Source organism: Podarcis tiliguerta (genome assembly GCF_965153285.1).
Source record: "Podarcis tiliguerta genome assembly, chromosome: 8".
Taxonomy (NCBI): Eukaryota; Metazoa; Chordata; class Lepidosauria; order Squamata; family Lacertidae; genus Podarcis; species Podarcis tiliguerta.
The window spans coordinates 83,635,637-83,662,560 of record NC_139541.1 but is presented as its reverse complement, the minus strand read 5'-3'; the positions used below and the strand labels follow the sequence as shown (position 1 = coordinate 83,662,560).

Genomic DNA, 26,924 nt, shown 5'->3' with positions numbered 1-26,924 from the left:
CGGCAGTTCGAATCCCCGCGACGGGGTGAGCTCCCGTTGCTCGGTCCCTCCTCCTGCCAACCTAGCAGTTTGAAAGCACGTCAAAGCGCAAGTAGATAAATAGGTACCGCTCCAGTGGGAAGGTAAACGGCGTTTCCGTGCGCTGCTCTTGTTCGCCAGAAGCGGCTTAATAATAATAATAAATAAATTATTATTATTATTATTATTTGTACCCTGCCCATCTGGCTGGGTTTACCCAGCCACTCTGGGCGGCTTCCACAAAGACCAAAAATACACTAATATGTCATACATTAAAATCTTCCCTGAACTTAAGATGCCTTAAGATGTCTTCTGAATGTCAGGTAGTTGTTTATCTCTTTGACATCTGAAGGGAGGACGTTCCACAGGGCGGGCACCACTACCAAGAAGGCCCTCTGCCTGGTTCTCTGTAACCTCACTTCTCGCAGTGAGGGAACTGCCAGAAGGCCCTCAGCGCTGGACCTCAGTGTCTGGGCAGAACGATGGGGTGGAGATGCTCCTTCAGGGATACTGGGCTTTTGAGGCCGTTTAGGGCTTTCAAGGTCAGCGCCAACACTTTGAATTGTGCTTGGAAATGTACATTTTCCTGCACTGGAGGGGGCTGGACTAGATGATCCTTAGGGTCCCCTCCACCTCTAGGATTCTATTATTCCCTTGCCCCTTTCCATTTATAGGCATGTTTTACCAAGCACTGATCCTCACAGAGCCAAAATGACCCCATGCACCCAGACTTGGGGAAGTCAGACGTTTGTTCTGACCTGGTTTTGTTCTTATTTTTGTTCGTAATAAACGAGATAGTTCAGATATGTGACTAATACGTAACACACAGCCTGTCCCTTTGATGAAACACCCTTGATTAGGGGCTTTGAACACCAAAGCCAATGTTAATCCCGCAGCTGATTTTGGAGGGTAAAGTTTGGTGCAGGGATCACAGAATCACAGAATCATAGAGTTGGAAGAGACCACAAGGGCCATCGAGTCCAACCCCCTGCCAAGCAGGAAACACCATCAGAGCACTCCTGACATATGGTTGTCAAGCCTCTGCTTAAAGACCTCCAAAGAAGGAGACTCCACCACACTCCTTGGCAGCAAATTCCACTGTCAAACAGCTCTTACTGTCAGGAAGTTCTTCCTAATGTTTAGGTGGAATCTTCTTTCTTGTAGTTTGGATCCATTGCTCCGTGTCCGCTTCTCTGGAGCAGCAGAAAACAACCTTTCTCCCTCCTCTATATGACATCCTTTTATATATTTGAACATGGCTATCATATCACCCCTTAACCTCCTCTTCTCCAGGCTAAACATGCCCAGCTCCCTTAGCCGTTCCTCATAAGGCATTGTTTCCAGGCCTTTGACCATTTTGGTTGCCCTCCTCTGGACACGTTCCAGTTTGTCAGTGTCCTTCTTGAACTGTGGTGCCCAGAACTGGACACAGTACTCCAGGTGAGGTCTGACCAGAGCAGAATACAGTGGCACTGTATGAAGTCATAACAGAGCAACCCCTGAGCATGTCCAGAGTGACTCCTGCTCACTACAAGCTTTGCCCCAGACGCGTCTGACTCCAGCCTGAGAGGCTGTCACAGTCTTGCCTTTGCGCACAGAAGGTCGGGAGGTTGTGAGTGAAACTTATTAATTATTATTAATATCCAACTTCCCTCCAGATCGGGGATCAAGGCAGCTTACACAAATTAAAACTTTCATATAAAATATAAGAAGCTAAAATTGTATAAAAGACCATCATTAAAGAGTCATTAAACTCTAATAGAGTTGAAACAATATTTGAAAATAGATGTATTTGAATACAGATAGTAAAAGCAGCAGAACGCTATGTAAACGTCATTTCCTTAAAATACAATCAGGTCTCTAAGGCCTATCAGAACAAAGTCTTCAGTAGGGCTGGGCGATATCGTCATATATCACCAGCTAAACATTGTGATATACCGATATGTTGTGAAGTCTGAAATAAGGACACACACACACACCATGATTTTCAATATATCGCCAGAACAAAAATTAGGAAACTGTTATCAGAATGCGGCAGCCAGACTGGGGACTGGGAGCAGCCGCCGAGACCACATAACACCGGTCTTGAAAGACCTACATTGGCTCCCAGTCCATTTCCGAGCACAATTCAAAGTGTTGGTGCTGACCTTGAAAGCCCTAAATGGCCTCAAAGGCCCAGTAGACCTGAAGGAGCGTCTCCACCCCCATCACTCAGCCTGGACACTGAGGTCCAGCGCCGAGGGCCTTCTGGCGGTTCCCTCATTGCGAGAAGTGAGGTTACAGGGAACAAGGCAGAGGGCCTTCTCGGTGGTGGCACCCACCCTGTGGAATGCCCTCCCACCGGATGTCAAAGAGATAAACAACTACCAGACTTTTAGAAGACATCTTAAGGCAGCCCTGTTTAGGGAAGCTTTTAATGTTTGATGCATTACTGTACAGTGATACCTTGGGTTACATACGCATCAGGTTACAGACTTCGCTAACCCAGAAACAGTACCTCGGGTTAAGAACTTTGCTTCAGGATGAGAACAGAAATCGTGCTCCGGCGGTGAGGCAGCAGCGGGAGGCCCCATTAGCTAAAGTGGTGTTTCAGGTTAAGAACAGTTTCAGGTTAAGAACGGACCTCCAGAATGAATTAAGTTCTTAACCAGAGGTACCACTGTATTTTAATATTTTGTTGGAAGCCGCCCAGAGTGGCTGGGAAAGCCCAGCCAGATGGGCGGGGTATAAATAATAAAGTATTATTATCATCATCATCATCATCATCATCATCATCACAATATTGACTTCAAACTGGATGATATATCAATATATCTTCACCTGCCAGTGGAAGCACAACAAGGAGGGGTCCAGTCTGGCTTCACTAATAAGAGAGTTCCAAAATTGTCTGGCAGGAGCCACCACCGACAAAGCCCTCTCCCGCTGCCCCACCAAGGGTCCATGTGAGGGCATTTTTTTTAGTCAGTGTGTGTGATGTACTTTGCATCCCTCTGGAGGAGATCTTGCTTCTCACTCCCGCTCTCTTTCTCTCCACTGCACAGAGAAGTTCTCGGCCGAGCAGAAATCTCCTCCCTGGTCAAGAGCCAGGAACTGGGCCCGCTGCTGTCCCCCGAGACCCAACTGAGCCTGGAAGAGGACCTCATCGCTGCTGTGAAGGTAAACGGTGAATCGCAAAAGGGTGACGGGGAAGCAGCTTTCCGTTGCGGCTGCCTTGGACCAGGGGTAACCCGGGAAACGCAGTCCAGGACTGGTCCAGAATCTAAAGGTTCCGCTGGAAGTCAGTCTGGCAGGGCCAAGGCAGGAACCAGGCAAGGATAGGATCTAGCATACAGCAATGTTGCTCCCGCAACCTGGGACGGGGTCCGACAGCCTTTTATCTCTGTCGGGATAGCGGCCGGTCCTGATCCCCCGGCGACTCACTTCCCTGTTTCACCCAGAGGTGAGTACTCCTCCTGCGAGTTCTCAGGTCTCTCCTTCTCTCAGACCTCAGTCTCTGCAGCTCAGGAAACGTCGGTGGGTGACTAGACCCAGAGGCCGCCTCAGCCTCCCCTGACCCAACTGGTAGTGGAGCAGCTGTAAGTGATGGCCCAGCTGGAGGCAATGAGGTCATCCCCGCATCTGGAGCCAGGGCAGGCTCAGGCCCCGGACTCGGCCCAGCTGGTGTTTGTTGCAGGGGAACCTGTGCAGACTGGGACTCTTCAGGATCAGGCCCCAGACTTGGTTCAGGTGATGCCTGAGGCAAAGGATCCGGTGCCGACTGAGACTCCTCTGGTTCCGAGTCCGAGCCCCAGTCCCAGGCCATCACAGCAGCTAATGAGGATGTAAGAAGTCCTTTCTGCAGGAGGCGAGGGCGGCCACCAAGCTAAATGGGTTTAAAAGCGGGATTGGGCAAATTCATGGCAGAGAGGGCCAGCTGGAGGCAGCAATGTTTCTGAATGTCAGGGTCTGGGAGCCAGAGGAGGAGAGAGGGGCCTTGCTTGCAGATTTCCCATAATGGGCATCGGGTTGGCCAGTGTGGGAACAGGGTGCTGGACCAGAAGGACCACGGGCCTCATCCTGCAGGGCTCTTTTTAGGTTCTTAGGGTGGCAGGCATGTAGACAAGCCGCCGATTTTCTCCCTGGTATGCACCTTTCCTTGCTTGTTCGTAGGCGAAGATCACCGAGGACATGAGCCAAGAGCTTCAGAAGGAGGAGGAGAGGTGGGCGCAAGAAGACGCAGGCGACGGCTTCCAGTTTGGCCTGTCTGGCAAAGTCATACTGGTAGGTGGGAGACTTGGCCACCCAAAGGAGCCAGCGGCTTCGCCTGTTGGACTTCTGCCTGCATGCTTCGCTCTCCCTCTCGCTCTTCCTTCACGTCTGCATGGAGCTTCAGCCATTTACTGGCCACAGTTTGGCAAGGCGGCAATTTGTTTATTACGGTCCATAGGCAGGATTCTGGATCTATCCCAGCCCTGCCCGGAAATCCCAGGGGTTGACCAGGTGTTCTGCCCCTGAGCCATGTCTCTTCCCATGGAATTTCCCTTAAAAACCCAGACTGGATTCTCACTCATTCCTGTGACTTCCGACATGGGAGAATCGGAGGCAAACAAACCCGTCTCGGAGATTCGCTGGTGTTGCCGAGTGTGGTGCCAGCTAGCCAATTCCTCACCCTTCCAGTCTCACCCACTGGAACAATGAACCGTCCGGTGCTTGGAGGGCGTGTGTCCCCCATTTCAAACACTCACTAGCTGCCCTGTTTCCTGGGTTGGCGTACATGCAGGTGTTTTTGCCAGTGTGCATTCTCAATGTCACCAGGAGAGAAGGGCTGGATCACCTAGAATCATAGTTGTAAGGGACCTCAAGGATCACTTAGTGCAGCTCACTGTGGGATGTGAAACACAAGAGCAGTCAAGTACAACATCCCTAGAGTGGATGTAAAAGGGAATGTCTGGACCAGCCAGTTGGAACTTCCTGTTTCTCCTGTCTGGGACAGATTTCCTTTGCCTGTGACTAGAGGTGGGCGTGGCCTCACCTGTGCAGGTAACAAAAGCATAGGACTCTCTCTCTCTGACTACTTTCATTGAAGAAGCAACATCTGCTTAGCCTAAGATGCCCTCGAGAGGACAAAGGGACTGTCTCCTTATGGGATAGTTTCCAGGTGTACATTACTTTTCTAAGCTAAGTCTGTCTTCTGGGATCCAATTGTGAACAGAATGTGAGTGAGTAAACCCTTTTTATACTTTTATAGAAGACTGTATTGTGTCTTATCTTTTTATGAGGGACTAGGGAGCCTGCGTGGTGTAGTGGTTAAGAGCAGTGGACTCGTAATCTGGTGAACCGGGTTCGCTTCCCTGCTCCTCCACATGCAGCTGCTGGGTGACCTTGGGCCAGTCACACTTCTCTGAAGTCTCTCAGCCTCACTCACCTCACAGAGTGTTTGTTGTGGGGGAGGAAGGGAAAGGAGAATGTTAGCCGCTTTGAGATAAAGCAGGATATCAAATTCAAACTCTCTAAATGGGGAATTACCTTTAACATTTATTTAGAGGCTTTAGCGAGCCTGAGCAAACGCATCCGCTGTGCAAAGTTTAAAAAGGGGGATGTTACTCTGCTGAATTGTAGAACTTGTTAACACAAGTTGGAAAGGATATAATCAAACAATATAGCCTCTCCTGCATCCCTGAACATTCCCACACCCACTGCAATGCAGGAATCAGCCGAAGAGTCCCTGGCGGGTGACCACCCAACCTCTGCTTAAAAACCTCCAAATCTTCTGAAGTGATCCGTTCCACTGTCAAATGGCTTTTACCACCAGAAAGTTCTTCATGACATTTAGTTGGCACCTCCATTTGAATACATTGGTTCAGGTCCTGCCCACTGGAGTAGCAGAATACGAGCTTGCACAGCCCTTCAGATGTTTGAAGGCCATCTACTCTTCTCCATGTTGAACCTACCCAGCTCCCAAGGCTTGGCTTCCAGACCCTTGATCTTGTTGGTTGCCCTCTTCTGCACACCTTCCAGCTTGTTCGTACCCTTCTTAAACCGGGAACTGGGCACAGGACTCCAGTACTTCCTCTTACGAAAGACTTCATCCCTGCCTACTCTTGCCTGTTCCTTTTTTCATCTTTCCTTGAGATGTTCCCTCTCCTGGGACTGAAGGGTGGCTGGCTGGGAGTCCTTTGGGACTGGGCAGGGTGCATAGCTGTCAACTTTCAGATTTGAAAAGAAGGGATCAGCAGCCTCACCTGCCCCGGGGACAGTCTATGGGATATTTTAACAATCTGGGATAGACTTCCGGTTGGCCGCACAATTAATGGCGGACGGGAGCTCTTTCGGATGAAAGAGCCCCAGTGGTTTGAAGTTTGGGGTGACCGCGAGAGCGTTGCAGAACCCAAAAAAAAAACCCCTGGTGTTCCAGCAGGTACCCTTTGCGATATACAGTGGTGCCCCGCAAGACGAATGCCTCGCAAGATGAAAAACTCGCTAGACGAAAGAGTTTTCTGTTTTTTGAGTCGTTCCGCAAGACGAATTTCCCTATGGGCTTGCTTCGCAAGACGAAACGTCTTGCGAGTTCTTGCGAGTTTGTTTCCTTTTTCTTAAAGCCGCTAAGCCGTTAATAGCCGCTAAGCCGCTAAGCCACTAATAGCCGTGCTTCGCAAGACGAAAAAACCGCAAGACGAAGAGACTCGCGGAACGGATTAATTTCGTCTTGCGAGGCACCACTGTATACGAAATATACGGGATATCTAACAATCCGGGATAGCAGCGGGAAACAGCGCTGGAGTAAGGGAATTTCCTGCAAAAAAGGGAAGGTTGACAGCTATGGCAGGGTGGCTTTCCAAAGGCACCCGTCTCTTGATTTTATCACAGGCCTTTTCTCCCTCTCTGCAGGTGCTAAAGGCTCACGTAGACAAAGCGCCCCAGATCACAGAAGATTTTGGAAGGAGGATGGCACATTGCTGCCTGAGCTGCTTGGCAGACTTCCTGCAGAGGTAGTTCCCTTCTGAAGGGCGGGCGAGGGCGACACCGGGGAAAGAAAACCAAGCTCTTCTTTTCGCTGCGGGTTCGGTGGGGAAGCAGCACATGGTCTAGAGCAGTGTTCCCCAACCTTGGGCCTCCAGCTGTTTTTGGACTACAACTCCCATCATCCTTGACCACTAGTCTTGCTAGTGAGGGATGATGGGAGTTGTAGTCCAAAAACAGTTGGAGGCCCAAGTTTGGGGAACACTGGTCTAGAGCATTGATAGAAGCCTTGCTAATAATAATAATAATAATAATAATAATAATAATAATAATAATAATTTATTTATATCCCGCCCTCCCCAGCCGAAGCCGGGCTCAGAGTGGCTAACAACCACAAAAGTAACACAGCATTCTAAAATCCATTCATTTTAAAATCATTTCAAAATCAAATTAAATTAATGGCAACCGTTGGGCTAGAGTTCTGTGAGGATTGCCTTGGCCAAAGGCCTGGTGGAATTTTAAATTATATATTATATTATATTATATTATATTATATTATATTATATTATATTATATTATATTATAATATAGATATTATAATTCGAACTGCCGACCTTCTGATCGGCAAGCCCTAGGCTCTGTGGGCACAGACCCTTTGAAATGAATGAACATGACTCAGGGCCCTTCATTCCACTGGGTCTTAGTTGTTGTTGTTAATTACCTGCCCCTCACCCTAAGGTTCCAGAGCAGGCTACAATGGTAAAACACAATATGGGGCTTTGCTGCAGCTGATGACAGAGTAGAGGCTTAGCGTGCAGGATCCAGCCCTCCCGTCTCAGTCAAAAGGGTCTCAGGTCACAGGAGGCCATGGAAAAGACAAGACAGACGGAGAAACAATGTGGGCTAACAGTTAAAAGTGTCGGACTGGGACCTGTGAGACCCGGGTTCGAATCACCACTCAGCCATGAAGCTCAGGGGGTGATAGTCACTGCCTCTTAGCCAAACCTACCTCCCAGGGCTGATGTGGGAATAAATGGGGAGCGGGGAGAACCATGCATGGAGCTCCTTGGATAGGAAATAAATACAGTGGTACCTCGGGTTACAGATGCTTCAGGTTACATACACTTCAGGTTACAGACTCTGCTAACCCAGAAATGGTACCTCAGGTTAAGAACTTTGCTTCAGGGTGAGAACAGAAATCGTGCTCCAGCGGCGCAGCGACAGCAGGAGGCCCCCTTAGCTAAAGTGGTACCTCAGGTTAAGAACAGTTTCAGGTTAAGAACGGACCTCCGGAACGAATTACGTTCTTGACCCAAGGTACCACTGTAAACAACATTACAGTACTGCAATGCAGTATTAAACACAATACAGTGGTGCCCCGCAAGACGAATGCCTCGCAAGACGAAAAACTCGCAAGACAAAAGAGTTTTCCGTTTTTTGAGTCGTTCCGCAAGACGAATTTCCCTATGGGCTTGCTTTGCAAGACGAAATGTCTTGCGAGTTCTTGCGAGTTTTTTTCCTTTTTCTTAAAGCCGCTAAGCCGCTAATAGCCGTGCTTTGCAAGACGAAGAGACTCACGGAACGGATTAATTTTGTCTTGCGAGGCACCACTGTATTCAGATGCTGTTCACTATATCGTCAAATATACTGCATGCTTCTAGAGATCCAGGGGGAGATGGCTGAACCCCAAATAATAGCCCTTCTATCCTGCCCTTCCTCCAAGGGAACATAATCCGGTCCTTCCCTCTCTCTTTTTTCATTGCAACAATCCGGCGAGGTAGGCCAGCCTGAGTCTTGCAGTCTGCGCCACTTGCAAGGCAGTGGGTGTCCTGCAGGAGGCTGCGGTGGCAGTGTGGTGTAGTGGTTAAGAGTGGTAGTCTCGTAATCTGGTGAACCGAGTTCGAGTCTCCGCTCCTCCACATGCAGCTGCTGGGTGACCTTGGGCCAGTCACACTTCTTTGAAGTCTCTCAGCCCCACTCACCTCACAGAGTGTTTGTTGTGGGGGAGGAAGGGAAAGGAGAATGTGAGCCGCTTTGAGACTCCTTAAAGGGAGTGAAAGGCAGGATATCAAATCCAAACTCTTCTTCTTCTTCTTCTTCAAAGCATGTTGTCACACAGGGCCGAGGAATAAGTTGCACAGGGGAGGGTTGCAAAAAGCACACACACACCCCGTTTCCCCGCCGGCCTGGAGAGGGGGGAATCTCCCAAGGAAACCAAAGCCTGCCCCAAACTGCTCTCGTCGCAACCGTTTTCCGTGTGGGTGGCACACAGGAGGCAGCCAGGGTGGGGTAGCGGGTTTAGGAACACCCCCCCGGACGGTGGCAGCAGAATGGCATGCCGTTTCCATTTCAAACTGGCCGCCGAGGACCAGGGTCATCCCGGGGTATAAATAGCCGCTCCGTAAGGAAATGCCAGCAAGACGGAGCCAGAGGATAAAGGCCCCCCCCCCCGCCCCCGGTGGAGTCAGCCAGGGATGGAAATCCAAAGCTATTCTTAGCAGGTCTGCTTCCTGATGCGCCAGAAAGCCGGGTGTGTATCGTTGTTTGTCTGAATGGGATGTTCGTGTCCTCTGGGGAAGCGAAAACCCAAGGAAGACCAGAGGTTCACCGTGGGGCTGCTAACCCGGTTAACAGTGGGATGATGGGGGCTTGGAAGAGCCACCTACTGGTTTTAGTAGCGCCCAGTGGGCTTCCTGGCCGTGGCGGAATTTGAACCCTGATCTCCCAGGTCCGACCGCTCTGGCCACGACAGATGGTTGTGGGAAGATGCTGTGAGGCACGGCGGGTGCCTTTGAGCAGGACTTCTTTGCACCACCTAAATTTCCCTCCGCCTTTTCTCTCCTTCTTTGCCCCCCCCCCCCAGTTTTCAGAGGAAGGTTGAAAGGTTCCATGAGGGGCAGATTGAGACCCCCCTCACTGCCGACGCCTTAATGGACCGGACCATCATGCTCATCAACCACTGCCCACCTTTCAGGTAAGAGGCGGACTCTCGTTCCCTGTTCAAGCCTCGAGTGCCAGGAAAACCAGAGCAACTGAAAGTTCAACCCCTTCTCCTCCGGCCCCCACAATCTCCTGTGTCCCCCTCCTCAAATTCCCAACCTAATGTCTATCGGCCTGAACTTGTATCCTCTCCACTTGCGCAACAACATTGAAAAGCTCACCCCCCCACTTTCAATTCTCTCCTATTTGGGTTGTATTGGGTACTCATTCATTTTTACGGGACCGCTTCTCCTGGTCTGACCCGCAGAGGACCTTAAGGTCCATGAATCACCATAGTTTAGAGGTCATGGGCCCTTAAATTATCCTCCACCAGGGCCAGGGCCTTCTCAGTGATGGCTCCGACCTGGTGGAATGCTCTGTCCCATGAGACCAGGGCCCTGCAGGATTTAACTTCCTTCTGCAGGGCCTGTAAGACAGAGCTATTCCACCTGGCTTTCAACTTGAACTCAACCTCATCTTTTATTCCGCTTCCTTCCCTCCCCCTCCTCTTTTTATGAAGATTACCCGCTCTGAGACCCCACAGCTAATTCTCCCCTGGTCTCCTCGCTGGCCCAAATAGGACTAATTTAGCCAGCTAGCCCTGGTGATCATCTAATGTTTACTGGATGGATTTCCCCCCTAAATTGATTTTTGAATTCTGAATTTATTGTTATTCAAGTTTTATACTGTATTTTATGCTGTTTTTTGTTGCATCAATTAAGTGTTTTAAATTTGTTGTTAGCTGCCCTGAGCCCGGTTTTTGAACCGGGAAGGGCAGGGTATAAATAAAAAATTATTATTATTATTATTATTATTATTATTATTATTATTATTATTATTTTCTTGGATCTGAGAGCTTTGCTCCTTTTGCGGCAATCCAACCCTACCCGCTGAACTGAAGCTCGGTCAAGCAAAATCTCTCTCTAGATTTTCCACACGCTTCTCCGCCTGTACCTCCTCCCCATGGCGAGAATGTACCATATTTTTCGCTTCATAAGACACAATTTTTTCCTTCAAAAAAGTAAGGGGAAATGTCTGTGCGTCTTATGGAGCGAATGTGTGGTCCCTGGAGCTGAATTGTCCAGGGGCAAAAAGCAGATCATGGCTTTTTTTTTTTTTTGAAAGAGGGAAGTGAGTGTTGAAACAAAGCCGCTAATCGTTTGCCGATCAGGGAGAGAGATAAGGGACTCTAGAGATAAAGGAGGCTGCCTGGGAGGGGGGAGGTAAAGACAGCAAACTTGAAAGGAGAGGAGACAGGAAGACTAAAGCAAGGAGGAGAGAAATTAGAAGAAAAGGAGGAGCAAAAAAGGAAAAGACACTAAAGCAAACAAGAGGGAAGGGAGTGTTGAAAGGAACCAGCTAATCGGTGGGATCGGAAGAGAGATAAGGGTCACCCCAAATTCACCATCAGATCACATAGCATGTCCATGGCTACCAAAAAAATCACGCACCCGCTGTTTCGTGGGGCCGCAATGGTGCAAAAACATGGTTGCAAAGCACGGATCCACATGGATTCTCAGGATTTTTGCACTGGGCTACCTCAAACTCACGTCTGTGGCCACAGCATGAACCACAAAAAATCATACATCCACTGTTTCGTTCAGAATATTTTTTCTTCTTGTTTTCCTCCTCTAAAAACTAGGTGCGTCTTATGGTCAGGTGAGTCTTATGGAGCGAAAAATACGGTAGGCCCTGTGTGCTGCCCCCCTGACCAGAATCTCTCCTGCAGGGATTACGTGGAGCGCTTGGCGAGGTTCGGCCACCCCGAGAGCGAGGCAGTGAGGTGCCAGGCCAACGCCTCCCTTGACAGAGTGACTCGATTGTGCAACAGGGTCTTGGCTGACCACCTCTTTCAAAACCTCAAGGTATTGATTTTGGGGAAGACATGCCCAGAGGGATGTTAGTGGGAGCAGACTGAGGGAGGGAGAAATCAATGACCTCGCCCAACATGATCTTGGGGTGGGTGAGGAATATCGGGGGGGAACTAACGCGTGGTTAATCTATGGAACTCACTGCTGCAGGAAGCAGTGATTTCCCCCACCGAAGACGGCTTTATTATTTCTTTCTTTCTTTATTTATAATGATTTATTATTTTTTAAACGTATCATTTTCAACAATAATTAAACATACTTTTATATCTTATACAATTTTTTTTTGACTTCCATCAATCACATCTGAAAATTTCCCAATCTATTCACTTAATTTACATTTCTTGCTTTCACTATTGCATTTAAACTCATAACTAATATCTCTCTTCTCTCTACTTTGCAATATTTCATATATTCCTCCTTACAAAACGTCTTGTAGTCCTGCTAGCGTAATTTGTTGATTACAGCTGCTCTTCGAATAGTTCGTGTTTTTCTTCCAATCTCCTGTAAATCTCTGGTCCCGCAGGTTTCGAATCCTTCCTGTCGTTTTATCTAATTCTGCGTAGTCCATTAATTTTGTTTGTCATTCTTCTTTCGTCCTGATTTCTTCTTGCTTCCTTTTCTGGGCTAACAATACCCTTGCCTCTGTTGTTGCATATAAAAACAATTTAACGTCTTGTCTATTAATGTCCTCACCTATAATACCAAGTAAAAATGCTTATGGTTTTAAAAAAAAATGTATATTTCAACGTCTTTTTCATCTCATTATATATCATTTCCCAGAAGTTTTTGACTTTCTTACATTCCCACCACATATGCTAAAATGTTCCTTCTTTTTCTTTACATTTCCAACATTTATTATTTGTCTTAGGCATTCTAGCTAATTTCACGGGTGTAATATACCATCTATACATCATTTTGGCTGCGAGAAGCCAAGTTACAGGGAAGCAGGCAGAGGGCCTTCTCGGTGGTGGCAACCGCCCTGTGGAACGCCCTCCCACCAGATGTCAAAGAGAAAAATAACTACCAAACTTTTAGAAGACACCTGAAGGCAGCCCTGTTTAGGGAAGCTTTTAATGTTTAATAGGTTATTGTATTTTAGTGTTTTGTTGGAAGCCGCCCAGAGTGGCTGGGGAAATCCAGCCAGGTGGGCGGGGTATAAATAATAAATTGTTGTTGTTGTTGTTGTTGTTGTCGTCGTCGTCATCATGTTCTCTTTCAAGGCATTACAAGCTGTAAATTTTATTCTTTCTTTCCACAATCTTTCCCAATCGTTTCTCATTCCTCCTTCTCCCCTCCTCTGCCCCATGCAGCCCCACTTCCAAAAGCTGATGAAACGGAAGTGGCTCAGCAACTCAGAGGCCTTCTCCACCATCATGGGCACCCTGGAAGAACACGCCCGGAAGCTGAGAAAGATGAAGCTGGAGCCGTACCAGGTGAGCGGCCTGCCAGGAAGGCAAATGGCCCCAAGCCATTGCTGCTGTGATAAGAATTTTAAGGTCTTAGATATATAGCAAATGTTCAGAAACGACTTGGATGATGGACTCAAGGGCATCCTGATCAAATTTGCAGATGACACCAAACTGGGAGGGGTGGCTAACACCCCAGAGGACAGGATCACACTTCAAAACGACCTTGACAGATTAGAGAACTGGGCCAAAACAAACAAGATGAATTTTAACAGGGAGAAATGTAAAGTATTGCACTTGGGCAAAAATAATAATGAGAGGCACAAATACAAGACGGGTGACACCTGGCTTGAGAGCAGTACATGTGAAAAGGATCTAGGAGTCTTGGTTGACCACAAACTTGACATGAGCCAACAGTGTGATGCGGCAGCTAAAAAAGTCAATGCAATTCTGGGCTGCATCAATAGGAGTATAGCATCTAGATCAAGGGAAGTAATAGTGCCACTGTATTCTGTTCTGGTCAGACCTCACCTGGAGTACTGTGTCCAGTTCTGGGCACCACAGTTCAAGAAGGACACTGACAAACTGGAACGTGTCCAGAGGAGGGCAACCAAAATGGTCAAAGGCCTGGAAACGATGCCTTATGAGGAACGGCTAAGGGAGCTGGGCATGTTTAGCCGGGAGAAGAGGAGGTTAAGGGGTGATATGATAGCCATGTTCAAATATATAAAAGGATGTCACATAGAGGAGGGAGAAAGGTTGTTTTCTGCTGGGCTGCAGAGAAGCGGACACGGAGCAATGGATCCAAACTACAAGAAAGAAGATTCCACCTCAACATTGGGAAGAACTTCCTGACAGTAAGAGCTGTTTGACAGTGGAATTTGCTGCCAAGGAGTGTGGTGGAGTCTCCTTCTTTGGAGGTCTTTAAGCAGAGGCTTGACAACCATATGTCAGGAGTGCTCTGATGGTGTTTCCTGCTTGGCAGGGGGTTGGACTCGATGGCCCTTGTGGTCTCTTCCAACTCTATGATTCTATGATTCTATGAAATGTACCAACCAAGTATGTTGGTACATTTACCGGCACAGGAAGACCAACCTTTTGACTCTCAAACTGACCAAATGTTTGGCTATTGCCACATATTCCATTACCTTCTGTCGCCATTCTTCTACTGTTGGTTTTTGCTGTTGTTTCCAGACCAGTATTATTATTTATACTTTTCGGATATACACATTTCACTGGTTTAACAATCATTTTGACATTTCAAACCTGGACTTCCTTCCCCCTCTTTCTGCGGTTCCTTAAATTTATTTTTAATACCTTCTGCATATCCAAATTCACAACTTACTGATTTATTTATCTTCTTTGAATAGATACTCTTATGCAGGTTATTGCAATTATCCTGCCAGTGCTTTTATCTGTTTACAATTTATCTGTAAATGTTCAGTAAACCATTTCTACTCTTTTATAAAAAGTTTGTTATCTTGATATCTTATCCTTCCGGTAAGTTTCGCCATTTCTGCATACCGTGATACCTCTGGTTATGTACATAATTCGTTCCGGAGGTCCGTTCTTAACCTGAAACTGTTCTTAACCTGAGGTACCACTTTAGCTAATGGGGCCTCCCGCTGCTGCCGCGCAATTTCTGTTCTCATCCTGAAGCAAAGTTCTTAACCCGAGGTATTATTTCTCGGTTAGCGGAGTCTGTAACCTGAAGCGTATGTAACCCGAGGTACCACTGTATTCCATAGGTTTTTGTATCCATTCTTCCTCCTTTGCTGGGACTTCCTCTTCTGTCCATCTTTTGGGCGAGTAATGTTCCTGCCTCTGTAGCTGCATACATGAATAAGTTTCTGTGCAATTTAGGCAGCTGTTTCCCTGTCTCTCGCCAGATGTTGCTGAAGGATGTGCACCGCCGGGTGCTCATCGAGTACGTCCGGCCCCTGATGCGAGTGCGGTTCGTCTGCACAACCTCCAAGATGAGGACCAAGATGGCAAACAAGCTGCGGCGCGAAGCCAAACAGCTGGAGGAGTTCTTCATCCAGCTGGTGAGGACCATAGCTGTCAACCGTCCCTTATTTGGCGGGAAACTCCCTTATCCCAGCGCCGTGTCCTGCTGCTGCCCCTTATTGATGATGTCCCTTAAATTTCCCGGGTTTCAAAGGAAGCAGCTCCTCTCCCTCCCTCCCTCCCGGCCAGGGAGGAGGGAGGCTCCAACTGTGTTGCTTGACTGCGTTGCCCACCCAATAAGGAGTCTAAGAACGACTGGGGGGGTGGAGCTTGCATGCCTTGTGCCAATCAAATCGGCCGCGTTGCCTGGGGACTCGCCTTTGCTCAGCGCTTCCCAGTGGAGAGGTGACGGTGGTTTTCCTTGCTGCATCCCCTTTGCCGGGTTGCTGCGCTGTGGGAACCACTGCTTGAGGCTTCGTTTGGCTGCTGGCTGGGCTTTCTGCCGTTGGCTCGGAGGGGCTCAGAAGTTTAATAATAATAATAATAATAATAATAATAATAATAATAATTTATTATTTATACCCCGCCTGCAGACTGATACCCCATCACCGACGATTCACAACAGTGTGATAAAATGCCAGAATTATGTGGGGGTTTTTTTTTTGGGGGGGGTGTTCTCTGAACTTTTGGCAACACGCAATTTCCGAGTTGTTTTTTCACCTACTGCTAAAACGCCTTGCCTTCTTCTACTAAAGCGAAAGTCCTGTTGAATAGTCAGATTTCATCAGGCACCCGCACAGGGGTGCCGAAAACTGAGCTTTCTTCCGTGTCCTTTACCTCCAGTCACCCCCAGGGCCAAGGCATTGTTTATCAGAGTTGCTGTCCTTGTTGTTCTAGGAGGAGGAGCCGTGATAGTAATTATATCCCCTTCTCTGAGAATCAGTCAAGGCAGCTTGCTGCAAAAATAGAAGCAGTGTTTTGTTTTGTTTTTTAAAAAAAGGTGCAATCAAAAACAAAAGCAGTAAAAATAGCAGGCTCTCAAAGGGCCGTAGCTCAGTTGGCAGAGTCTATTCTGCATACAGGAGGTCCTTAATAATAATAATAATAATAATAATTTATTTTATTTATATCCCGCCCTCCCCGGCCAAAGCCGGGCTCAGAGCGGCTAACAACAAGTCAAAACGGCACAGTGTACATAAAATCACACAGTCAATTAATTAAAATACCTTCTAAAATCAATTCAGAATCAAATTAATGGCAACCTTTGGGCTAGAGTTCTATGAGGATTACAGAAGGAGGGGGTCAGATTGTGCCTTGGCCAAAGGCCTGGTGGAACAGCTCTGTCTTGCAGGCCCTGCGGAAAGATGTCAAGTCCCGCAGGGCCCTAGTCTCTTGTGACAGAGCGTTCCACCAGATCGGGGCCACTGCCGAAAAAGCCCTGGCTCTGGTTGAGGCCAGCCTAACCTCCCTGGGGCCCGGGACCTCCAAGATGTTTTTGTTTGAAGACCGTAAGGTCCTCCGTGGGACATACCAGGATAGGCGGTCCCGTAGGTACGAGGGTCCTAGGCCATATAGGGCTTTAAAGGTTCAAACCAGCACCTTGAACCTGATCCTGTACTCCACCGGGAGCCAGTGCACCTGGTATAGCACCGGGTGAATGTGATCCCGTGGCGAGGGATCACATCCCCGACAGCATCGCCAGGAACCCTGCCCTGGGGAGCAGCTGCTGTTGTCAGCCCAGACCATCCTGAGCTAGATGGACCCAGTAGTCTGACACAGTATAAAGCAGAAGTTGGATGGCCATCCGTCATGGATGCTTTAGCTGAGATTCCTGCATTGCAAAGGGTTGGACTAGATGACTCTTGGGGTCCCTTCCAATTCTACAATTCTATGGCAGCAGATTCCTTAAAACCAGCAGTCCCAAGAGCAACGTTCACCAAGTGTCAGGGCGGTTGTCAGGAACAGGTCTGCATTAAATCACATGGAGTAAGCCAATTCTTTATTTATCCTGGTCGGCTCAGGAGCACAGCAACTCTTCTCAGAAAGGTCTTTCCCCTACAAGGCAGTTGTGGAGGCTAAAGATCCACGTCTTTGCACAGCTCTAAGTCTCCTCCTCCACCTAGTCCTTCCCCAGCAATCTGAGACTATGCCAATGTGCCTGTGTCTGTCCTCTCTCTTCATACCTCTTTGGGTCCTGGGAGACCAGAGGGGAGGGGAGCCTGTCGCAGCAGGAGGGGGAGACTCCCTGGCTTCTTCCCCAGTCTGCCTCCACTCTGCCTCTTGGACCCTCTCCTCTCCAGCCTCCTCTCCTGCCTCTGAGTCTGGACTGCTCTCCGCCACAGCCTCTTCCCGCTCACCAAACCTTGCTACCCTTTCAGCTGCTCCTCCTTCTCCCTCTGACCACATCCCACCACCCCTGGCTCTGAGCTTTCTTCCCTAGGGGGTCCCCCCCCCAATCCTCTGCACCCGGCCAGTCACGACACAAAGGCAACTTGAAATGGGCCAAATTGCTGAAATCCCTTTAAAATGGTAGAATGATTGGCATTAAAAGCCGGTCAGAAGAAAAACGTTTTCGGTGGTGCTCTACGGACAGCTCTGAAAGTTCTTCCTGGTGTTTAGCTTGAATCTCCTTTCTTGTAACTGGAAGCCACGGGTTCGAGTCCTGCCCTTGAGAGCACAATGTGGCAGCCATCTTTAAATATCTGAAAGGTTGTCACATGGAGCAAGCTTGGGTTGGAATGGATGACCCTTGGGTCCCTTCCAGCTATGATTCTATGAAAGAGATGGATGGCTGAGGGTGCAAAGATTATCATCTTCTCTCCCTGAAGCTGAGTTACAGGCGCCAACCAATATACCCCGGAAAGGTCAGGAAGGACGTGCTATTGCAGGTGCCAGCACAGAGGAGGCGTACAGGGGGATGTTGGGTCAAACAAAATAAGATCAAATCTTTATTATCTCTGTCGTCAGTAAAGCGAAACAAAATTTGTTGTTGTTGTTTAGTCGTATCCGCCTCTTCGTGACCCCCTGGACCAGAGCACGCCAGGCACTCCTGTCTTCCACTGCCTCCCACAGTTTGGTCAAACTCATGCTGGTCTCTTCGAGAACACTGTCCCACCATCTCGTCCTCTGCCGTCCCCTTCTCCTTGTGCCCTCCATCTTTCCCAACATCAGGGTCTTTTCCAGGGAGTCTTCTCTTCTTGACGAGAACCAGCTCGTCTTCTCTGGGATGAGGCAGTTTTTCACCAAGTTAGCTTGAAAAGAATCTCACACACCAAGCTGGATTTTTTAGGGCTCTCTCTCACAGCTCAAAAGCTGTGCCCGCCTTTATTGAAGTCTCTGCAGAAGTTCTTCTCTGCAAAAGTCCTGCAACAACCTCTCAGCTAGCAGATAAAGAATGTACAGTACATCACGCCCCCTCAGATCGTGTTACACAGACCAATCGCTACATTGGCATGAACTGTTCACGCGTTGTCCATGCCCCCAAGCAGCATCTTGCTTTGTCCAGTAAGAAACTTCTTTCCATGCTAATATATATAAGCAACCATTTTCCTACATCTTCTCCTGAGGTGGCCAAAGTCATGGAGCCTCAGCTTCAGGATCTGTCCTTCCAGTGAGCACTCAGGGCTGATTTCCTTCAGAATGGAGAGGTTTGATCTTCTTGCAGTCCATGGGACTCTCAAGAGTCTCCTCCAGCACCAGAATTCAAAAGCACCAGTTCTTTGGCGATCAGCCTTCTTTATGGAAACAAAATTAAAGAAGCATAAAACACAATAGGGGATTCTGGGTGTGGTTTGCCAGCTGCTGAGAGCCAGTGATGGCTGTGTGGTTAGGACCTGGGAGGGACCTGGGTTCAAATCCTCCACTCGAGCACGAGGCTCACTGGGTGTGACCCATAGCAGGCAGTTCCAAAGGTCAGTTTTGATTTTATTTTGTTTTTCTCCCCCAAAAAAGTCATTTCCTGGTGTTTGTTTTGCAGAGGCAGTTCATAAACTCTCCTGTCTCCTCGAGTCGGAAGGGGTTATCTATAATTAACTCACGTCCCTACTTTAAGGCTGCCGCTGTCCCTTGCTTGACCGTCTCCTGTCTCCCTCCCCTTCCGCGCAGGAATCCACCTCCTCCTGGCTGGACAAGGTTGTTCCACACCTGGCAGAGATCATTGAGCTGGAAGGCATCCCTGCCATTCAACTGCAAGTGGGCTGCCTCGCAAGAGATTTTCCCGACGTACAGTGAGTTCCCACACTCATTTTTTGTGGGGGTGGGGAGGCCAAACCTTCTTTAATTGCAGGGGGGGGGGGTTGTTGTACCCATAAACATTTGTAGCAGAACATTTCCCAGATCTGAAGGCTAGGAAAAAAACCAAACAGGCAGCATCTCGTGAAAATGTAACATGGACAGCAGAACTTAACAAGAGCTTGTCTGGGTTTGCCGAGCGCATAGGAAGATATCGACCCAGGACACACCGGCTGCAAAAATAAATAAATGGTGAATTGCATGCCAGGAATCATTAGGAAATGAATTGAAAATATCAGTCCCGAAATCATAAATGCCGTTAATGCAAATCTAAGGTGCAATGTGTGCAGTTTTGGTTGCAAAGGGCCACCAAAATGATTGAGGGCATGGAGAAAGGTTGCAGCCTTTGGGACTTAGAGAAGAGGCAACATGATAGAAGCTTATAATCAATCAATCAATCTTTATTATGAAGGCACCCTAAAGATGCTAAAGCAAAGATTATGGGGTAATACACACAGTGACTTGCAGTCTAAATCACATGCAGTCTGTAGTCCGCTGGCAATAGGAGTACAATATGGAGTCTTTAAGTTAACATCTTACATAAAACCAGTACCAAATTATCGAAGGTTATTCACCAAAGCCAGACGAAACTTCCTTCTGCAGTGTTGGATGGCAGGTTGAGAGGAGCTCCCTACCAGGACAGACTTTGCTCGTGTGCTCAAGACATCGATTCCATAAAACATATTTTGTTGCACTGTGCAAAATATGAGCAAGCCAGGGCTGAACTGATAAAATTACCCTTGCTGGTACCTTTCCCGGGAAAATCTGAGGCTCACTATGTCAGGTTCCTATGGGAAGACCGGACAAACGCTAGAACATTAGCAGTGGCGAAGTTTTTATCGGTGGTTGCCAGAAGCTTATAAAAATGAGAAAGAGAGAACAGAGGAAAGTTTTTCTCCTCCTCTCATAATTCTAGAAGTCGTAGAACATTCAAGGGAGGTTGGACGCTGGAAGAATCAGGGCAGTAAAAGAAAGTCCTTCTCCGTGCAGCGCAGTGTTAAACTGCGGAACTCCCTGCCACAGGAGGCAGCGATGGCCACTAACTTGGTTGGCTCGAAAAGAGGGGTGGACAAATTCATGGAGGAAGAGAGGGCTGTCAAAGGCTACTAGCCATGAGGCCTTTGCTAATAATAATAATAATAATAATAATAATAATAATAATAATACTTTATTATTTATACCCCACCTGTCTGGCTGAGTTTCCCCAGCCACTCTGGGCGGCTCCCAATCAAGTGTTAAAAACAGTACAGTGTTAAATATTAAAAACTTCCCTGAACAGGGCTGCCTTCAGATGTCTTTTAAAGATAGGATAGATGCTTATTTCCTTCACATCTGGTGGGAGGGCGTTCCACAGGGCGGGCGCCACCACCGAGAAGGCCCTCTGCCTGGTTCCCTGTAGCTTTGCTTCTCACAATGAGGGAACCGCCAGAAGGCCCTCGGAGCTGGACCTCAGTATCCGGGCAGAACGCTGGGGGTGGAGACGCTCCTTCAGCTTATTCCTCTGTTCTGCGTTCTGAGTGGCAGCAGCTTCTGTGAAACCACTAGGCTGTCAGCAGGGGCCACCCAGGCCTTACCCAAGTCCTTGCCTGACCTCCTGATCCCACGCGAATGGGCCCTTGGCCAGCGCCAGGCAGCCTTGCTCCGTGCGAAAGGAGCACGAGCTCAGAGCTCAGTTATCCATCAAGGCTGCGATCTCCCATCGGGAGAGGAAAAGGCCCATCAGGTGGGGATGTGCGCAACCTGAGGCCGTGGCTCCCGGCCAGCGAGGAAGCTTCTCAGGCCCCGAAACAGGACGCTCCAGACCTTGACCTCTTCCCTGCGGAGAAGCAAAGCCAGCGGCTCAGGGCCACAGCAGGGTCAGCGGCCGCTCAGCGCCTTTTCCAGGGCCGTGGCTGGAGGTTCTGGCGTGGATCGGGCAGCCCGGTTGCATCTTCTGAGGGTGCGAGAAGAGGAGACAGGGGAAGCGTGCTTAGGTGGGACTTCCTAAGAGGAGGAAAAGCAGCTCCCCTGGGGGACCCGGCTGCTCAGGGAGGATGCCTGTCCTCGCGCCAGTTCTGAGAGGGAGCTAGTTTCTCAGCACTGCGGAAAAGGGTTGGGCTCTGTGGTCGGTTGACCCTGTGGCCGTGTGGCTCTAATCTCCACGGAGGTCCTCTCTCTCTCTCTCTCTCTCTCTCTCTCTCTCTCTCTCTCTCTGCCTCTGGCATCCTCTGCCTCTTTCCTGAATGGGGCTGAATGTTGGGAGGTTCAGGACAGATAAAGTCTTTCTTGACACAGTTAAACTGTGGAACTCCCTGCCACAGTTGGCAGCAGTGGCCGCCGACTTGGAGGCCTTTATTTTTATTTTTCCCCCCAAAAAATTATTCATTTTATAGCACAGTTAAACAACACAAACAGAAAAACAAACAGTACAAACAAATTCTTGTCTTATCCTTATATTTTTAAAACATTGCTAGGTGAGCTTCCCCAAGTCCCCACATCTGATTTTCATTTTACCTCACCTTTAGCAGTTTACATATATCATAATTTCTAGCCATTTTTTATCACACTCCCTTTTACCATAAAAAGCTTCACATTTTATCGCTTACAAATAATACTATTTTAAAATACCCTATCTTCTACTTCTAACCCTACAGCCTATATCCACTTCCAGAGCTATTCTAAGATTTAAATATTAACATAGTCTTTCAAGTATTCTTTAAACTTCTTCCAATCTTCTTCCACCATCTCTTCTCTTTGGTCTCGGAGTCTCCCGGTCAGTTCGGCAAGTTCCACATAAAATCCACCGACTTGGAGGGCTTTAAAAGGGGATTAGACAAATTCATGGAGGAGAGGACTATCAATGGCTGTTATGATCTGTCTCCACGGTCAGAGGGACCAATGCTTCTGAACACCAGTTGCTGTGGAAGGGAGAGAGCTCTTGTGGTCGGATCCTGCTTGCTGGTCTCCCAATGAGGCATCTGCTTGGCCTCTGTGTTGAGCCTGTGCTTTGCAAGCAGGTGGGTTCGATACCTTGACATTTACATCCTGAGAACAGGATGTTGGACTCATATTCTAATGGAGCCTCCAGGCCCAGAGGCAGTCTATCTAGATTCCTGGGTTCTTAGGGGTATTTGGCTACTACTCTGAGAACAGGATGGGGCGTGGGTAGCGCTGTGGGTTAAACCACAGAGCCTAGGGCTTGCTGATCGGAAGGTCGGCGGTTCGAATCCCCACGACGGGGTGAGCTCCCGTTGCTCAGTCCCTGCTCCTGCAAACCTAGCAGTTCAAAAGCACTTCAAAGTGCAAGTAGATAAATAGGTACCACTCCAGCGGGAAGGTAAACGGCGTTTCCGTGCGCTGCTCTGGTTTGCCAGAAGCGGCTTAGTCCTGCTGGCCACATGACCCGGAAGCTGTACGCCGGTTCCCTCGGCCAATAAAGCGAAATGAGCACCGCAACCCCAGAGTCGGCCACGACTGGACCTAACGGTCAGGGATCCCTTTACCTTTACTGAGAACTGGGCTGGATGAGCCCCTTTTGGCCGGACCCAGCTGGCTCTTCTCATGTCCTTGCCTTTGCCCCCCCCCCACCCCTCTTTTGACAACACACATTCCCAATATATCTTCCTAACTCCTGCTTGACCCCTGAAGCGGAATGTGAGGCAAGTAGCTCAAGTCCCTTGGGGATGCCAGAGGGTGTCTTCCTCCTTCCTCCAAGGACAGCCAGAGGAGTCATTCCCGCTTTTCCCAGGACGGAGGGGAGGCTGGCAAGCTATAAATACCCGCCGCCTGCTTCCACGCTGCCCTCGCAGCTCCCTCCAGCTACCAGCCGGCTGCGTCACTCGGGGAGGGCGAAGGCGCTGCCTTATCGTGCCTCCTCTGTTTGTTTCCCTTTCCATCTTCCTGCTTATTGCATCCTTAGGAATTGTTTCGGAGGCGACAGATTGCCCGCTAAGTGTGGCTGACGGACGTTTCCTGTTTTATCTGGACCCTTTCGGGTTTCTTGTTTCTTGGAAGAGGAAAGAGAGAGAGAGATTCAGCAGGAGAAAAACAAGCGGCTGGCTTTCAGACGGGAAGTGGGCTCTGTAGCAACTTCCTGGAGAGGGTGGCAGGGCAAGAATCGGGCTGGCGGTGCCGGGAGCCAGAGGTCTCTGCGACCCTTTTAGGCTAGTGAGGTGTTGTCCCGAATTCTTGGAGGAAGAAAAGGTTTTGAGAATGTTGAGAACTGCAGCAAAAGTCCACCCAGCGCCACGTCTCTAACTTCAGGCCTTAGGAAGGGAGAGCACAAAGCTTGTAATAATAATAATAAGGAATTTGTTGCGCCCCTCTGACTGGGTTGTCCCAGCCACTCAGCATGCGGATGGATGGATCCAGATTAATAGTCAGCCTCTGGGTCCATAGAGCCCATCTTTCTCATATACACACACGCACACAGATCTGGAACCACAGGTCACCCCCGCATCTGGAGCCAGAGCAGGATCAGGCCCCTGATTCGGCCCAGCTGGTGTTTGTTGCAGGGGAACCTGTGCAGACTGGGGCTCTTCAGAATCAGGCCCCAGACTTGGTTCAGGTGATGCCTGAGGCAAAGGATCCGGTGCAGACTGAGTCTCCTCTGGTTCCGAGTCCAAAGGAACAAGTTCTGCAGTTTAAACTTTCTGGCTATTAAACTGTTGCACAGAGGGAGCCTTGAACCCTGAAATATTCCCCCAAAGTTGCCCTGCTCAGCAACCACCCTAATCCTTCCCTCTAAGCTTGCACCTCTTCAACCCAGCTTGCAGGGGAGAAGGGAACGGATCCTGTTGCTACAGGAGTATGCAGGTCACACACGACCCCCCCCCCCTCGGGGCTTGCAGGGAGGTCAGGGAGGAAAGAACAGCCCCCCCTCCATCACCCAGAATCGCCACCCTCCCCGGACCGTGCTCCCAGAGAAGCACGGAGGAAGGAAGCTTTGCCAGGCGAGACTTCCTCTGAGAAGACCCTGCTACGATGGGGGATGGCAGCAAGGCTGTTGCGCCCGGGTGGCAGCGGTGGGGATGGTCGGCAGGGGACGGATGCAAATTCCTAATTAGCAGAGGCCTTTCTGAAGAAGCTGGGCGACTTCCCCTCCACACCGCAGGGCTCTCCGGTGCTGGGAAAGAGGACCTCAGAGGGCCCATTAATGCGGCGGCCAGCCTTGCGCCAGGCCTGTCGCCCCCGCCTGCCGCGCTTCTGGGCTCGGCTGATTACACGGGCCCAGCGCCAGCTTCCTGAAGTTAACGAGACATCCGAAGCAGCAGCAACAGCAGCAGCAGCAGCAGGGCTTTAAATAAACCGTCTCGCAAATGCACGTTTTTGTGGAGCCAGCGGGCAGCTCCTGCGGACCATTGCCTCGCTTGGACCTGGGGACGAGAAGGGGAGGACAGGGCTGTGTGGGTCTGGGGTAGGGCTGGACCAGGGGTCAGCAACCTTTATCAGCTGTGGGCTGGTTCACTGTCCCTCAGACCATGTGGGGGGCTGGACTATATTTTGGGGGGGGAATAAAATGAACGGATTCCTATGCCCCACAAATGACCTAGAGATGCATTTTAAATAAAAGGATGCATGTAAAAACAGCAGGCAGGCCCCACATAGAACCCAGAGATGCATTTTAAATAAAAGGACACATTCTACTCATGTAAAAACAGCAGGAAGGGTGTTCCGGCGGGAAGGTAAACGGCGTTTCCATGCGCTGCTCTGGTTCACCAGAAGCGGCTTAGTCCTGCTGGCCACATGACCCGGAAGCTGTACGCCGGCTCCCTCGGCCTATAGAGCGAGATGAGCGCCGCAACCCCAGAGTCGGCCATGACTGGTCAGGGGTCTCTTTACCTTTACCTTTTAAATCCTGTAATGTACTATGACAACGTTTACCAATGTAATATAAGAACGTTAACAAATAAATAAAATGCAAATTCAATAAAAGAAGAAGAAAAAACTTCTCTTCTTCCTTCTGCAGGAAAAAGCATGTGTCTGCCATCTTGGACATCCGCGGTCTGCAGAACCAGACCCACCGGCAGGACATCCTGGCAGCCATAGAGAGCCTGGAGCTGACCGAGGACGGGGAAGTTCCCTGCCTGGACCGGGCCTTCTTCAACGAGATCCCCACCAGCAAGGTCTTCTGCGTCCGCCTCCAGCTGCGCTGCGTCTCGGTCATGGGGGTGACCGGACTCTCCCGGCTCCGCCAGATGCCTTGGCGGCGGCGGCAGCAGCAGCAGCGGCGGCAGCACAGGCGGCGGTCCAAAGAGAGCGGAGCCGAGTCGCAGGTGTGAGGACGGGCGCCCCGCCAAACGGTGGACTCCCTCTCTCAGCTGCCAGGTTACGGGGCGGGGGCCTGGAGCCTCCCATGGGGGGGTGCCTTTTCCGCCCGCCCCCCCAAAGAGCCACCGACTGCAGGGCACACACTCCAAACCAGGACTGTGGCACCCGCTCCCTGCAAGAGCCAGCTGAATCTGTTGCCTGCATTTTATTCCGCAGCCGAGATTTCGCAGGCATCCTGGCTGCCTTTCACAGTACCTGGGCAGTTGAAGGAAAGGACTCCTCTCCTATTAACTGGGCTGCAGGTTTAAAACTTTAAAACTAAGGTTGCAAATGGGGACACGGAGGGAGAATTTTATCCGTTAAAGAAGAATCCAGTTCTGCCTGGAACAGGGAAATTGGAGCCACTGGTGTATCATGAGAGATGGGCAAAATCATTTATTTAAGTCGTGTTGGGAACCTTTTCCAGGCAGAGGGCCACATTTCTTCTGAATTAACTTCCCAAGGGCCACAGGTGGGCGGTGCCAGAGGTCAAAGTGGGCGGGGCAATGGATGTAAATTTTTACCTATGTATAGTGGGCTCGTTTCTGCGCATGCTCCCTCGAGAGGCAAACAAGAAACATCATCAGAGTTCCAGGCCTGGTGGGAAATTTTCAGCAGGCCCAGGGAGGGGTGTGGCCTGGAGAATGTTCCGGTGGCCACGTGGAGAGGACTCGGGGGCCACATTCAGATCCTGACACACACCTACAACGTGAACTGTCCACCCGTCGAGGCTCTACTGCATAATTCAGTTCCTTATATGGCAAGAGATGTATTGGGGGTTACCCAACCCTCTGCTCAAAGTAGGGGGGCACACCTCACCTCCCCCCACTTCTGCGACTCAGTTTCTCCCTTGGACCAGGGGGCGGATGGTTGGCACAGGGCAAAGCGAGGGTTGGAGTAAGCGAGGCCTTAAGGGAGTAAGTATACCTGCTCTGGATGTATGTATGTATGTATAAATAAATAAATGCATATTAATTTAATACCACCCTTTCTTTTGCATATTTGGGGGGGGGTGCATGGCTCTAAACTGCCTCCAGCATCTTCATTTTTTTTTTTAATAAATATTTTATTCGATTTTACATAAAAGACGACAAAGCAAAACAAAAGCAACAAACAATACACCAAAAACATACAGAATTACACAAACATAACATACTACAAACAACAGAAATAAAAACAATCTTAT

At 49.3% G+C, this 26,924-nt stretch overlaps 1 protein-coding gene across 2 annotated transcripts in view; it reads left to right on the top strand.

The window, feature by feature from the left end:
- EXOC3L2 (exocyst complex component 3 like 2) overlaps positions 1 to 26,718 on the top strand; it is a 49,660-nt gene extending 22,942 nt beyond the window's left edge. For both annotated transcript variants that reach the window (XM_083455005.1, XM_083455006.1), the window contains exons 4-12: positions 3,060 to 3,174; positions 4,168 to 4,278; positions 6,886 to 6,986; positions 9,821 to 9,931; positions 11,666 to 11,801; positions 13,118 to 13,240; positions 15,103 to 15,258; positions 19,265 to 19,386; positions 25,398 to 26,718. In XM_083455005.1, the coding sequence (XP_083311131.1) occupies positions 3,060 to 3,174; positions 4,168 to 4,278; positions 6,886 to 6,986; positions 9,821 to 9,931; positions 11,666 to 11,801; positions 13,118 to 13,240; positions 15,103 to 15,258; positions 19,265 to 19,386; positions 25,398 to 25,710 (1,288 nt within the window). In that variant the 3' untranslated portion in view covers positions 25,711 to 26,718. The remainder of the gene's footprint in view (positions 1 to 3,059; positions 3,175 to 4,167; positions 4,279 to 6,885; positions 6,987 to 9,820; positions 9,932 to 11,665; positions 11,802 to 13,117; positions 13,241 to 15,102; positions 15,259 to 19,264; positions 19,387 to 25,397) is intronic.
- Positions 26,719 to 26,924: the final 206 nt, after the last annotated feature.